The sequence below is a fragment of the Rana temporaria genome, chromosome 8 (assembly GCF_905171775.1).
Source record: "Rana temporaria chromosome 8, aRanTem1.1, whole genome shotgun sequence".
In the NCBI taxonomy this organism is placed as follows: Eukaryota; Metazoa; Chordata; class Amphibia; order Anura; family Ranidae; genus Rana; species Rana temporaria.
Window position 1 is genome coordinate 34,863,029 of NC_053496.1, and position 15,467 is coordinate 34,878,495.

At 47.2% G+C, this 15,467-nt stretch overlaps 1 protein-coding gene across 5 annotated transcripts in view; it reads left to right on the forward strand.

Annotated features, from left to right (window-relative positions):
• Positions 1 to 10,373: 10,373 nt before the first annotated feature.
• AFAP1L2 (actin filament associated protein 1 like 2) overlaps positions 10,374 to 15,467 on the forward strand; it is a 188,518-nt gene continuing 183,424 nt past the window's right edge. For 2 of the 5 annotated variants that reach the window (XM_040361564.1, XM_040361563.1), the window contains exon 1: positions 10,374 to 10,650. In XM_040361564.1, the coding sequence (XP_040217498.1) occupies positions 10,635 to 10,650 (16 nt within the window). In that variant the 5' untranslated portion in view covers positions 10,374 to 10,634. The remainder of the gene's footprint in view (positions 10,651 to 15,467) is intronic. The other 3 variants (XM_040361562.1, XM_040361565.1, XM_040361566.1) reach the window with 2 other exon arrangements.

Here is a 15,467-nt window from a genome sequence, read left to right on the forward strand (position 1 = left end):
GAGAACCGGGAGCTGTGTGTGTAAACACACAGCTCCCCGTCCTGTCAGGGGAGAAATGCCTGACTGTCTGTTCATACAATGTATGAACAGCGATCTGTCATTTCCCCAAGTCAGTCCCACCCCCCTTCAGTTAGAACACACCCAGGGAACATACTTAAGCCCTTCCTCGCCCCCTAGTGTTAACCCCTTACCTGCCAGTGGCATTTTTATAGTAATCAATGCATTTTTATAGCACTGATCGCTATAAAAAATGCCAATGGTCCCAAAAATGTGTCAAAAGTGTCCGCCATAATGTCGCAGTACCGATAAAAATCGCTGATCGCCGCCATTACTAGTAAAAAAAAAAATATTAATAAAAATGCCATAAAACTAACCAATTTTGTAAACGCTATTGGCCAGATCCACATACATGTAGAACGGCGCAGCGTATCAGAGATACACTACGCCGCCGTACCTTACCTGGCGCATTTTCGAATCCTCAGCGATTTGGCGCCGTAAGTTACGGCGGCGTAGTGTATTTCTGGCGGCGGATTTCAAATTGGGCGCGTTGGGGACGGGTTTCATTTAAATGAAGTGCGTTCCCGCGCCAAATAAAATGCGCATGCGTCGTCAAGAAATTTACCGCCGTGCTTTGCGCGAAATGACGTCGCAACGATGTCATTTTTTGAACGTGATTTACGTCCATCCCTATTCACGGACGACTTACGCAAAAAAATAAAATTTCGATGCGGGAACAACGGCCATACTTAACATGGCAAGTCTATGTATACGCCGAAAAATACCAGCTTTAACTATACGCCGGAAAAAGCCAACTACAGACGACGTTAGAAAATGCGACGGCCGCGCGTACGTTCGTGGATCGTCGTAAATCGCTAATTTGCATACCCGACACGGAAAACGCCACCCAGCGGACGCCGAAGTATTGCATCTTAGATCCGAAGGCGTACGAAGACGTACACCTGTCGGATCTAACCCAGAAGCCGTCGTATCTTGGTTTGAGGATTCAAAACAACGATACGACGCGGGAAATTTGAAAGTACACCGGCATATCAGTAGATACGCCGGCGTACTTCGTCTGTGGATCTGGTCCTATAACTTTTGCGCAAACCAATCAATAAACGCTTATTGCAAAAAAATTTTTACGAAAAATATGTAGAAGAATACGTATCGGCCTAAACTGAGGAAAAATTTTTTTTTTTTCGATATTTTTGGGGGATATTTATTATAGCAAAAAGTAAAAAATATTCAGTTTTTTTAAAAATTTACGCTTTATTTTTGTTTATAGCGCAAAAAATAAAAACTGCAGAGGTGATCAAATACCACCAAAATAAAGCTCTATTTTTGGCAAAAAAAAGGACGCAAATTTTGTTTGGGAGCCACGTCGCACGACCGCGCAATTGTCACTTAAAGCGACGCAGTGCCGAATCGCAAAAAGTGGCCTGGTCTTTGACCAGCAATATGGTCCGGGGGTTAAGTGGTTAAACATTACCTTTCTTTTACATTTTCTGTAAAATACAATATGGCAACCTGGAGGTGTTCTGTACAAAGATGGTAAATCCAGGAAGTGAACAGGCAGCAGCTTCAGCTGCCCACAGTTAAAATGGCTGCAGCCAGACTCAGTGGAAGGAAATTTCTGCAGCATATTTGGCAAGTACAGAATCACAGAATATCTAAAATAATATGCAAAGTGGTTGGAGGGAAGCTTCAGAATGGCAAAGATGTTTTTATTACAAATTATGTGATTAGTGCAGTTCCTCTTTAAGGTAGATTGACAGGGGATTTTTTTTATTTGTTTAGCGATCCCCCATGATTTATCACTACATATCATTGCATAAAAATGTGGAGGATTGCGCAATTATTGACGATGAATACAGCTCCATCCTACACGCCATTGTTCACTATGTGTAGCGAAGAGGATTTGATGTGATGGAGCTCGTCGTTCACCTCTCAGGAATTCCTGACTGTTTGGTAGCCCCGGGCCCCTTCATTCATTGTAGGTCTGATTCATCCATCGCACCGCGCCAGACGCGGCGGAAGGTGTCTGAAGAGTGAAGTGCGTAGAGCCGACCCCACACACTCCTCGCTCTCTCATCTCCTCTTTACCTTAAACAAAAGAACACCTGAAAAGAAAAGCCGATAAGACACTCGGAGATGAGAAAGTCAATTCTTGATGGAAAAGTCCCTTCGGAAAAATACGCAGTGAAAGTCGCTCATCCGTATGAGCCGCTATTGGTTAGGAAGGATAAAAATAATCTGTATTTCCCTCGCAGGTCTCTAGATAAAGTGTGCCACCGTCGCTAGAGCAGCGCAGTGGGCGGGGCACGGCTTCTTCTGAAGGTGAAAGGCAGTTTTAAAAATTGCTTTAATAGATTTCCATACTGAAGAACAAACATGTCATACATTGCGGCTCACCAGCCTTTAGATGTAATGGCTGCATTTGTTTTCCTTTTACAGGATAAGAATATCTCCTGCAAGTATAGAGAATACCCGTTGATCCTGCCAGAAATCCAGTGTTCCTGGGCTCATTTCACTAAAGAATATCACATGAGATAATTGGATCAGGAGACACATATTTTCCAATTATCTCATGCGATATTTAGAATGTCAATTTACTGTCAGTTTATACGGTACGCACAGTAATAACCGCATAAAATGGCTCTAAAATCAATTCACTATACTATCTAAATAAATAAATACATTTGTTGAATAAGTCATGGTCCAGCCACATGTTATTCAAGGAATATATTTAATTAGCGCTGGTTAAGGAGCCGACATGCGTCCCTAACAGCCAGTAAATAGCTTGTTGTGAATTATCCGGCGGCCGCCGGCTTCCTTAACAACCTGTAAATATCATGGTTGTTAAGGAGTAGGCGGCAGCTGCATCCATAACAACCATGACTCATCTGCTATCAACACGTTTCCCCACTGACAGCAGAATGTAAACAAAAGAATTTCCAGCCATTTAGAAAAATAAATAAATAAATCAGTGTGAGAGTCCTCTCAATCCATACTAGGCCCTTCAGATCTTGTATAGATTTTGAGGGGAACCCAAAGCTAACATTTTTTTTTTTTTTTTTTAATGGAATGGGGTCCTACCTCCTGAACCATGCCAGGCCACAACAATGGGGAGGGGTACATGTTGATGGGGACAAGGGCCTCTTCCCCACAACCCTGGGCAGTGGTTGTGGGGGTCTGAGAGCGAGGGGCTTATCGAAATCTGAAACAAGGGAGCCCCCAGATCCCGCCTCCCCCCCATGTGAATGAGTATGGGGTACGTACCAGTTTTTTTTTGACAAGTCCTCTATTCAATCCCACCCCCTAAAAAAAAAAATTGTCCCCCGAAGTAGATCCAACGCCGGCTCCCCTCTGACAGCAGTTGAGTAATGGTTGTTAAGGACGCGGTGGCAGCCCGCTCCTTAACAACCATGTTGTGTATTAAATCCTGCTAGCTCTCACTACTAAAATACTGCATCACTTTTTAAAAATAGCTCATGCAATATTTTAGTAATGTTTTTTGTGAATTGCAAAAAAATAAAAAATAAATAGGTATTTTACTGCAGTCCTTAAAGATACCGGTTTGTGAATTGAGCCCCCTGTCACTTCCTGTGAGCTGAATTCTTAAACAATGTTATTACTTATTAGCCTTCTCACACTATTAGCTGGATTCAGAGAGAGTTAGGCCGGCGTATCAGTAGATACGCCGACCTAACTCGGAATCTGCGCCGTCCTAAGTTTAAGTGTATTCTCAAACTGAGATACACTTAAACCTAGCTAAGATACGACAGCCTGCGCCGTCGTATCTTAGGGTGCAATATTTAGGCTGGCCGCTAGGTGGCGTTTCCGTTGAGTTCGGCGTAGAATATGTAAATGACTAGATACGCCTATTCACGAACGTACGTGCGCCCGTCGCAGTAAAGATAAGCCGTTTACGTAAGGCGCTTTCAGGCGTAAAGTTATTCCATCAAATAGCTGGACTAGTCAATGTTAAGTATGGCCGTCGTTCCCGCGTCGAAATTTGAAAATTTTACGTCGTAGGGCTGGACGTAATTTACAATCATGTCGAAACCAATACGTCCTTGCGGCGTACTTTGGCGCAATGCACACTGGGATATGTACACGGACGGCGCATGCGCCGTTCGTAAAAAACTTCAATCACGTCAGGTCACCCTCCATTAACATAAAAAAAAAGCCCCCCCATCCTCATTTCAATTAGGCGCGCTTACGACAGCCCTATTTACGCTACGCCGCTGTAAGTTAGGAGGCAAGTACTTTGTGAATACAGTACTTGCCTCTCTGACTTAAGGCGGTGTAGCGTAAATACGATACGCTATGCCGCCGCAAAGATACTCTGAATCCAGCTATATAAGAAAATCGGGTAAACGTTCGTCTGATTTTTCACAGCAAATCGGGACCGATGAACGGAAATTCTCACAAAAATTCTCGTATGACAAAGGCTTCTTTTTGTTGTTTATTGTTTCTGATCATGTGCAGTCTTTCATTTCTGATTTTTCTTCTACGAAAATCGTACGAAAATTTACACATTAAACGAAAATCGTTCGTTATGTTCCCATACGAGAACATTTTTGGAGTTTGTCCATTTGGGAATTTTCCTACGAAAATTCGGAATCGGCTGTCGAAAGTTGTGTACACACTATACAAAAATTCTTTGGATTAAAATGTTCGCTCTATTTTCTTATAGTGTGTACGAGCCTTTAGATACAAGTCAGATTTCTGGCATCCCCTGCAACAAAAATGTAATTTTTGGTGAGATACTCCCAATAGGAAATCACATCTAAAGGGATGCAGGCCCTGCCACTTTCCTCATTAGAGCCATGCAGGTGCAGCAGCTGATTGATAATTATAAAACCACTCCCATTAGACTTACTTCTGCACATTTTCACAGACAAACAGCTTTTTCTTCAGAATAACAAAAGGTAGGAATCTGCAACAAAGTTTGTTAAAATCCTTGGCCCGGATTCAGAGAGCAATTGCGCCTGCGTAACCATAGGTTACGCAGCGCAATTGCTTGCTTGCGCCGGCGTTACGAATGCTCCTGATTCAGGAACATCGTAACGCCGACTGCAGCCTAAAATCTGCTTGGCATAAGGCTCTTATACCACGCAGATTTTAGGCTGCATTCTTGCGATGACCGCTAGGGGGCGCTCCCATTGTGCTCAGTGTATAGTATGCAAATTGCATACTAACACCGATTCACAATGTTGCGCGAGCCCTGCGTACGCAAGTTACGGAGTTTCCGTACGGCGTCTTTAGCGTAAGGCTGCCCCTTCTAATAGTAGGGGCAGCCAATGCTAAAGTATACCCGCCGTTCCCGTGAATCGAGGGCAGCGGCGCAAATTTGCGGGGGCGCAGGGCAAAATCGTTGCCCTGTGCCTCCGTAATTTATGCGCAATTCTTACTAAATCTGGGCCCTTGTAAGTGAAGTTACTCTTTAGGACTTCCGTGTCTGTGTGCTGTGGCCACTCTGTGCCATACAGACTCCATATAGTGACAAGCCTGTGGTCTCTTCTCTGTATTTCGGGATTTGTAATAAGGGTCAGGCGCACTTTAGCATTGCAGACCCCCACATACAATATAAGCACAGAAGACTGATTCATACCGCCACACCCAACTGCTACAGACAAATATTTGATTGTGTATATCTGTCCGAAGATAAGATCAGAGCATAGTAACTGGGCAAAGCATCAACTGGCCCAGCTGGTAAAAGTCATTCATTCCTCTGCGACAAGGACAGCGTATGGAGCTGCATTGCGTCTAAACAGCACCCCAATAAATCTTGCCAGCGCACTTCAATGTACGTGTTGCAGCGCATTACACCTCCTGCTGTGTCAAAGTTGGATCTCCCCAATCAGTATGTAGCATGAGCTTTGCTGATTGTAAAGCTATACAGGGCCGCTGATAGGGTGTACCAGCCAGCCCTCCTGTACTGGGCCCAGACCCCCATCAGTTCAAAAGGGGGGCCTGGGCACCTGCTGAGCAAGAGATCCGGCTGTACTGTCTTATTGCAGACACAGATCCACTTCTGCCTCCCCTGCAGCAATTCCGGCTTCTCCTCCTCTCCCTCCCTCCGGCTGCACTGCAGGGAGATTGGCTCTAGCACATGCTTCCCTTCCATCTGATGCCCCTTTATCTCACAACGCTGCCGATGTTCTATCAGATTACCGCTACCAATCAGATTATGCAAGGGAAGTGACGTTCCGACCAAAATATTCTTACTGCACATGCGCTATGCGTTCCACACACTTTATGATCTGACGGGGAGCAGTAATCTGATAGAACACCCATGCAGACATCTTACTACACCTTAAATTGCAGAGTAAATTTAGCAATTAAGTGAGCATATATATATATATATCAATATCACTGATATCAATGTAGAGTGGGAGGCTCGGAAGAGTGGGAGGACGGGAATTAACGGGGGAGATGAAAAGACCCCAATGGTAGGAACGTTATTGTTTAGTTTATTTTTCTTTCCTTTCTTTTCTTTTCTTTCTCTCTTGTGTCATTTTTTTTTTCTTTTTTTGAGAAGAATGGAAAGAGAGATTGTATTGTAATAATCTAGTGAATATACTTTGATTTTATTCATTTTTGTTAGACGATTGTTATTTCCCATGTTTTGTATAAATGTAGAGGAAAATTTATTTTGAAAATAAAGAAATTGAAAAAAAAGATATCAATGTACTATATTTAATTATATACGCTCACTTTATTGCTAAAATTACTCTGAATTGCAAGATGTAGCTGGGTGTAGTAAGATGTCCGCATGATGTCTATTCCACTGCAGAGCTAAAACCACCACTAGGGGGCGAGAGTGTACCCTGTGAGAGGAGAATGTGTCTTCAATGTAGAAGGGGCGTGTTCTATCAAAATACTGCAACCCGTCAGATCATAAAGCTTGTGGAACGCATAGCGTGCCGTGGGACGCATGGTGGAATGCATCGCGCATGCGCAGTAAGTATTTTTTGGTTGGAACGTCACTTCCGTTGCACAATTTGCTAGTACACCGGCTTCCCTCCCCTCCTCTCCTGCCGGAAGCTTCTGCGGGCAGACAAGGAGATGTTTCATGATGGTGAGTGGGAGAAGAGGGCAGTAAATTGTATTTACTGGCCCATTTCATAATGAACACAGTGAGCCATCCAGGCCAATCACTCCTGTGTCCATTCATCACGGAAGCATAGTTAACTAGGTCTCAGCCCCCATTCACATCTAGGCATTTTAACGCCTGTAGTGCTACGCCGCTGCCGCCAGAGGGATGAAAACACATGTCCCTCTATGGAGATGGTTCACATCTCCACGCCGAACGCCGGACGGCGGACGCCTGCCGCCTGAAAAAAGGTCCCGGACCTTTTTTTCAGGCGGCTTTCGGCGTTCGGCTAGGAGATGGGAACCATCTCCATAGAGGGGGTCAATCTGGGGCACATCTAGGCGGACAATACCGGCGTTTTGTCGCCGCAAATCGCGGTACAAAACGCCGCCATTTGTACCGCGATTTGCGGCGACAAAACGCTGCGAATTTGTCTGCCTAGGTGTGAATGGAGCCTAAGAGCTTGTTTATCTATGCGTTGGTCCTCCTCTCTGCCGGTTTTAACCCTGTAAATGCTGCTTTATGTGGCTGCAGGACAGTTGTGGCATTATACACTTAAATCAGTCTCAATTGGCAGAGGGTACTACCTGCTGAATAATGAATATGATATGCAGTTTAATTTTTGCACCGGAGCAAAGCATCATGGCCACAGCATGTGTACAGCCCTGAGCAGATAAATGCCCTTCTTTAGGCAGGTGGTAAAGCTGAGACTCAACACCCTGCTTTTACTGCCCATGTGAACAAGGCCTTAGGCCCGGGATCACACTGGTGCACTGCAGTTTGGTCGCAATACACGTGTATTCAAAGTTTTCATGTGTTTTACCTGCAATTTTAGCAGGCGTCCCATAGACTTCTGTGAGGTTGTGCGTTTTTGCTGCGTTTTCTCAAAGCGTGCCAAAAGTCCTGCATGCTGCATCTTTGGTGCGCTTTCAGAAAATGCAGCAAATGTATGAGACCTAATAGAAGTCTATCAGAGCGCTGCTGCAACTGCAGGTTAAGCCCTCGTTCACATTGGAGCGACTTGTCCTGCGATTCGCACCCTATTGTCAGCAATGGCCATGTTCAAACAGGTGCGACGCCGACTTTGCCGCGCCACATTGATTTGAATAATCAACTGTAAGGGGGCGGGGACTGACTGATCGGTGTCCCTATGTACAAGGGACATACAATCGGTCTCCTCTCTCCCTGACAGGAAGTGGATCTCTGTGTTTTCAACGTCCCTGGCTCTGTGGCGAGCAATCATGGCCCCGGGCACGCGCATCGGGTCCCCAGTGATGCGGTGAGTGCGTGCGCCACTGGCAGGAATCCCAGGACGTCATATGACAATACGCCGAGCGGGAAGTGGCTAACAATTTTCTAACCATGGATGACCAGCATTAGATTTCACACCTTTTGTTTTGCTGCACCTGAATTGTATAATTAGGCAATTCAATGACAGATCAGGAGGAGTGGCCTCTTGCCAGGGCCGGCCTTTGAGGTGTGCGAGCTGTGCCGCTGCACAGGGCACCATGGGCAACAGGGGGCGCTGTGCGGCACACACAGCTTACAGAATGTGAGTCACATGAGGGCCGATCCTAGATGGGGTGCAGTTCACCCAGGTGCCACAGAGGTGGGGGCGCTCAAGCCCCAGCCTGCCCTATACCACCCCAGCCTGCTCTATACCACCCCAGCATGCCCTATACCACCCCAGCATGCCCTATATCACCGCAACCTGCCCTATGCTACCACAACCTGCTCTATACCACCCCATCCTGCCCTATATCACCCCATCCTGCCCTATGCTACCACAACCTGCCCTATGCCACCGCAACCTGCCCTATGCCACCACACCCTGCTCTATACCACCCCATCCTGCCCTATGCCACCCCAACCTGCCCTATATCACCCCAACCTGCCTTATATTACCCCAACCTGCCCTATATCGCCCCAGCGGTCCCAATACCACCCTATACTTTCATTTACAGGGGCCATTGGGGGGAGGGGGGGGCACCACAGGATTATCTCGCACAGGGCGCCTGAACACCTAAGGCCAGCCCTGCCTCTTGCACACAGGTGGGGTGATCAGGAGGAGTGGCCTCTTGCACACAGGTGATGTGATCAGGAGGAGTGGCCTCTTGCACACAGGTGATGTGATCAGGAGGAGTGGCCTCTTGCACACAGGTGGGGTGATCAGGAGGAGTGGCCTCTTGCACACAGGTGATGTGATCAGGAAGAATGGCCTCTTGCACACAGGTGGGGTGATCAGGAGGAGTGGCCTCTTGCACACAGGTGATGTGATCAGGAGGAGTGGCCTCTTGCACACAGGTGGGGTGATCAGGAGGAGTGGCCTCTTGCACACAGGTGGGGTGATCAGGAGGAGTGGCCTCTTGCACACAGGTGGGGTGATCAGGAGGAGTGGCCTCTTGCACACAGGTGATGTGATCAGGGGGCTCCATCTGTCTCAATCAAATCCAGTTACACGGGAGCTGGTGGGCGGGTCTGAGTCCTGCTGTCTGTGTCAATGGACGCAACGACAGGACTCGGGAGTGCACCCCCATCAGTGGCGGGACAAGGTCATCCAGTGCAAAGGGGCCAAACTGTGCCCCCCTTTCCCTTGGGGTTTGGGTGCCCCCCCATCCCTGCAATAAACCATTGTGCCAGGGGCAGCCTTCCCTCCTGCCCACCCCTTGTACCGGCCCAGGCCCCCATTAAAAGTGTCTCTCTGTGGGGGCACTTAAGGCAGAGGAGGAGCCAGGAGTGCTGCTGGGGGACTCCAGAAAAGGAGGATCTGGGCTGTTCTGTGCAAAACCCTTGCACAGAGCAGGTTAGTATAATATGTTAAACCTTTACTATAGCTTTAAGGCAGGAAAAGTCTGGTGGGCTTGCTGGCCACCGATCAGGACTTTTTGGATAATTTTGGATGCTGGTGTGGAGCATCACGACTTGCGGTATGTGAGGGGGGGGGGCTAAAAATTATTTTATTGCCCCCGCCACTCCAAATGAGGCCATAACACATGATGACATGTTACACACCATATATAATGTGAATGAGCCCTCAGTGCTTCACATAGAATACAGCAATCCACCAGCATGGGATCCTTTACATTGTGGGGGGTCTGGTGATACATTGTTACATATCATTTGTATAATGTCAGGATATGTTATATTGGGGTCGCACTTTAATGCCATTTGTAGCTACTGATACAAATAGGTGCTTGATTAAAAAAAATAAAAAAAAAATGTTGTATAGAGATGTGTGAGTGATGATTGGTAGCTGAGAACCCCCCAGTGTCTGGTTAGTAAGATGTCTTCACACAGCGCCCCCTAGAGGCGGATGTGGGTGATGCGGCGGAGAAGGAATGCGGAGCTCTCATAGTACAGGCGGTCCGGGGGAAGAGCGGAGCCGGGTGATGATCGGGAGATCTCCATCTACAGCCCCGATCCCCGCACACACCGCACCGCTTCCATCACCTCCCTCTACCGGGACCGAGCACAGCCCAGGGCGGAGGAGAAGACGGAAAGTCGGCGGAGAGCCGGGACTGAGTGCGGACACATGGACAAATACACAGGTACCGACCTACCGGGACCTCGGTACTGTCCTCACACATCTGTACATCCCATCATATCACTGTATATAGTACTATAGTGTATAGTCCATCAGATTACTATACACCATATATAATATACTACTATATGTCCCATCATATCAGTGTATATCACACCATATACTATAATATCACTGTATATAGAATATACTAGGACAGCACTCTATATCTCATACTCCAGGACAGCTCTGTATATAACACATCAGTATGACACTGTATATGGGACCAGTGTACAATTTTCCAGCACTGTATATGAGAGACCGGTATATCATTGCATAGCATTGTGTATGGGATCGGTTTATCACTGTACAATGTTGTATATTACACTGGTATATCACTGTACAGCACTGTGTATGAGACCAGTATATTACTGTGCAGTGTAGGAGACTAATAGATCACTGTATGGGACCGTTTTTTTGCTGGACAGCGCTGTGTATGGGACCAGTATATCATTGTACAGTACTGTTATGCATATGAGACCACTGTACAGCGCTGTGTATGGGATCAGTTTATCATTTGTACAGCACTGGATAGTAGACCATTATGTCACTATGTAGCGCTGTGTATGGGACCAGTATATCACTGTAGAGTGCTGTGTATGGGACCGGTATATCACTGTAGAGTGCTGTGTATGGGACCGGTATATCACTGTAGAGTGCTGTGTATGGGACCGGTATATCACTGTAGAGTGCTGTGTATGGGACCAGTATATCACTGTAGAGCGCTGTGTATGGGACCGGTATATCACTGTAGAGCGCTGTGTATGGGACCGGTATATCAATGTAGAGTGCTGTGTATGGGACCGGTATATCACTGTAGAGCGCTGTGTATGGGACGAGTATATCACTGTAGAGCGCTGTGTATGAGACCAGTATATCACTGTAGAGCGCTGTGTATGGGACCAGTATATCTGTGTATGGGACCAGTATATCACTGTAGAGCGCTGTGTATGGGACCAGTATATCACTGTAGAGCGCTGTGTATGGGACCAGTATATCACTGTAGAGCGCTGTGTATGGGACCAGTATATCACTGTAGAGCGCTGTGTATGGGACCAGTATATCACTGTAGAGCGCTGTGTATGGGACCAGTATATCACTGTAGAGCGCTGTGTATGGGACCAGTATATCACTGTAGAGCGCTGTGTATGGGACCAGTATATCACTGTAGAGCGCTGTGTATGAGACCAGTATATCACTGTAGAGCGCTGTGTATGGGACCAGTATATCTGTGTATGGGACCAGTATATCACTGTAGAGCGCTGTGTATGGGACCAGTATATCACTGTAGAGCGCTGTGTATGGGACGAGTATATCACTGTAGAGCGCTGTGTATGAGACCAGTATATCACTGTAGAGCGCTGTGTATGGGACCAGTATATCACTGTAGAGCGCTGTGTATGGGACCAGTATATCACTGTAGAGCGCTGTGTATGGGACCAGTATATCACTGTAGAGCGCTGTGTATGGGACCAGTATATCACTGTAGAGTGCTGTGTATGGGACCAGTATATCACTGTAGAGCGCTGTGTATGGGACCAGTATATCACTGTAGAGCGCTGTGTATGGGACCAGTATATCACTGTAGAGCGCTGTGTATGGGACCAGTATATCACTGTAGAGCGCTGTGTATGGGACCAGTATATCACTGTAGAGCGCTGTGTATGGGACCAGTATATCACTGTAGAGCGCTGTGTATGGGACCAGTATATCACTGTAGAGCGCTGTGTATGGGACCAGTATATCACTGTAGAGCGCTGTGTATGAGACCAGTATATCACTGTAGAGCGCTGTGTATGAGACCAGTATATCACTGTAGAGTGCTGTGTATGGGACCAGTATATCACTGTAGAGCGCTGTGTATGGGACCAGTATATCACTGTACAGCGCTGTGTATGAGACCAGTATATCACTGTAGAGCGCTGTGTATGGGACCAGTATATCACTGTACAGTGCTGAATACCATAGCACAGTGTAGTAATGATGAATGCAGTAGATTCGTATTGGACTGAGCAATGCTTGTGACACGTGTGTGTGATATAGACTGTATATGGACGGATGATGGGAGGAGTAGTTCTCACAATGGGAACTTATACAGCGCAGATGAAGGGAATTCTGCAGTTGGGGGAAGACGGGTCCAATCATCATCTATGAGAAGGGTTCTTTACTGTACAAGCCGTGCAATGTCCTCCATGTGGATTCTTCCAGCTGTTACATTGTATCTTGATGAGTGTTACAAAGAGGACCTGTCATCACTCCCAGCAGGAGGAGGCTCTGGTGCAGTGGGGTCTGCCCTGCAGGGGCCCTGCAGGGGGTTTAATGGTCATTTGGGGTGATTTGATGGGATATATTTTTTTGGGGGTGTTTAATTTCTGTAGTGCTGGATTTAATGGGACTATCAAACTCTTACCTTCCCCCGGATGGGGGTGCTGGAGGACAATGGCTGCAGAATGTATTAAAGGATCCATGAAGTAAAGGAAATCTGGAGGGTAACATTGTTGGTCTCCTTTTGAAAATGCTAATGGACTGGCTGCCCCTGGCTCCAATGCTTTCTTAATGTATAACTAAAGGCAAAACTTTTTTTTTGGATAGAGTGGTGAGGCTCTAGAACCCCTGTCAGTTTTTATTCTTGTCTGTGCCCTCGTTCAGATTCACCTTTTCCAGATTCAGTTGTCCTGTACCACACGCGGTACCCGGCCGGACTAACAGGACTCCAGGAGGAAGGAAGAGGAGCTCTGCCACGTTACAGCCTGGGAAGGGGAAGTTGGGGGCCCCAGGCTAGCTCGGGGCCCCAAGCAATTGTTTGTTTTGCCTGTCCTGTAGCGACGGGCCTGACTAGCACATTATGGCTTTACCTTGCAGGTTCCAAAAAAAAAAAAAACCATAGCAGTTTACTACCGCTTTTAAAGAGTGTTAGACAGCCACTGCATCCTTAAAGCGGAGTTCCACCCAAAAGTGGAACTTCCGCTTATTTAAACCCCCCTCCTGTGCCAAATTTGGCACCTTTCAGGGGGGAGGGACCTGTTTTTGACAGGTCCCTGTCCCCCTATTCTTGGAGACGCTGCCGCGGAGGTGTCCCTTGGAAGTTCAGCCCCCTCCTTCCGTGGCCGGGCCAATCAAAAAGTGCTGCGCACTTTGCGATTGCGCAATAGAGTTTTTTTCCTTAGTGGAGATGGCGGCAGCAGCATCCAACAGCCGATCTGAAGATCGGCTGGGGTGCCAACATTGTGGGCTCCCTGGACAGGTAAATGTCCATTATAGTAAAAGTCAGCGGTTCCAGTATTTGTAGCTGCTGACCTTTCCGTTTTTCTTCTTCCCAGGCGGAACTCCTCTTTAACAACCGATGAGTCATAAGCTGTCAATGGGCTTCTCCGCTGACAGCTGATTTAAAAAAAGAAAAGACATTGCCGGCAATATAAAAAAGTGAAGAAAAAAAAACGGTGTGGTGGTCCCCCCAATCCATAATGGGCCTTTTGGGTTTGGTATGGATTTTAGGCGGAAGGATGCATGCAACGGTGACGTCACCAGCTGCAGAAAATATCTCCTAAATGGTGCACGTTTAGGAGATATTTACAGTACCTAAAGGCAGGGCCGCTTTAGCACAGAGCAAAAGGGGCAGCTGCCCTGGGCCTAGTCAATGTTGTGGGGCCCAAAGCAGCTGCCCCTTGAGCCCGCACAGCCCTATTACTTGAATGAGCTAAATGGACGAATTGAGCGAATCCTCCCAGTAGGTTTTAGCATAGGTCACCGGATGACAGCAAAGTGTACCTGTCAGCATTCCGGTCACCAGATCCCCGATTGGTTCGTTAAAGCTCTGTTGGACAACCTGCCTCCGGGTTCTCAAGCCGACCCCCCCCATCGGACGTCATCCAGCCTGGGATCCTCTCAATAGAACTGGGGATCCAGCAAGTCACTGGGGCCCCTCTCAGCAACATAGAGCTCCGCGTAGCATTTGACCCCGGCCTGGAAGGCCATCACCGGGGTCCGTTGGATGCGCACACCCTAAAGGTGGATGCCGCACCTGGAACCCGCGGGAAGAACCAATAAATATGGCGTCTGCCACAGATATACTCTCCCCCAGCATGCCCCGCAAGGGAAAACTCCTCTAATTGGCTGCTGGGGAAAATTGCTCTGCCAGAACCCCTCTAGCGCCACCTGTCGCCCAGGGGAGGAACTTACCTGGTCCACGCCAAGCAAAATGTCATCTTGACTCTGTGTGTCTTCTGGGTATTGCCGCTCCAGCGCTGTGATTGGCTGGAGCGGCGATGACGTCACTCCCGCGCATGCGCGCGGGAGACTTCAATTCGGCAAGGTCCGGCGGCTGCTGGTCCTTTAGCCGCGGATTCCCGCTGCGCGTGCGCAGCTGCAATCATTGCGGGGGGAATATCTCCTAAACCGTATAGGAGATATTCTTTATACCTACAGGTATACCTTATTATAGGCTTACCTGTAGGTAAAAGTCATAAAGTGGGGTTTACAACCACTTTAAAATCTATATTACAGTAGTGACATCACCGCTGTCCAGATATTATATTATAGTATCTTACATTTTTGTAAATATTTTATTCTATCTTTTCATGTGACAACACTGAAGAAATGACACTTTGCTACAATGTTGTGTAGTGAGTGTACAGCTTGTATAACAGTGTAAATTTGCCATCCCCTCAAAATAACTCAACACACAGCCATTAATGTCTAAACCGCTGGCAACAAAAGTGAGTACACCCCTAAGTGAAAATGTCCGAATTGGGCCCAACGTGTCAATATTTTGTGTGGCCATCA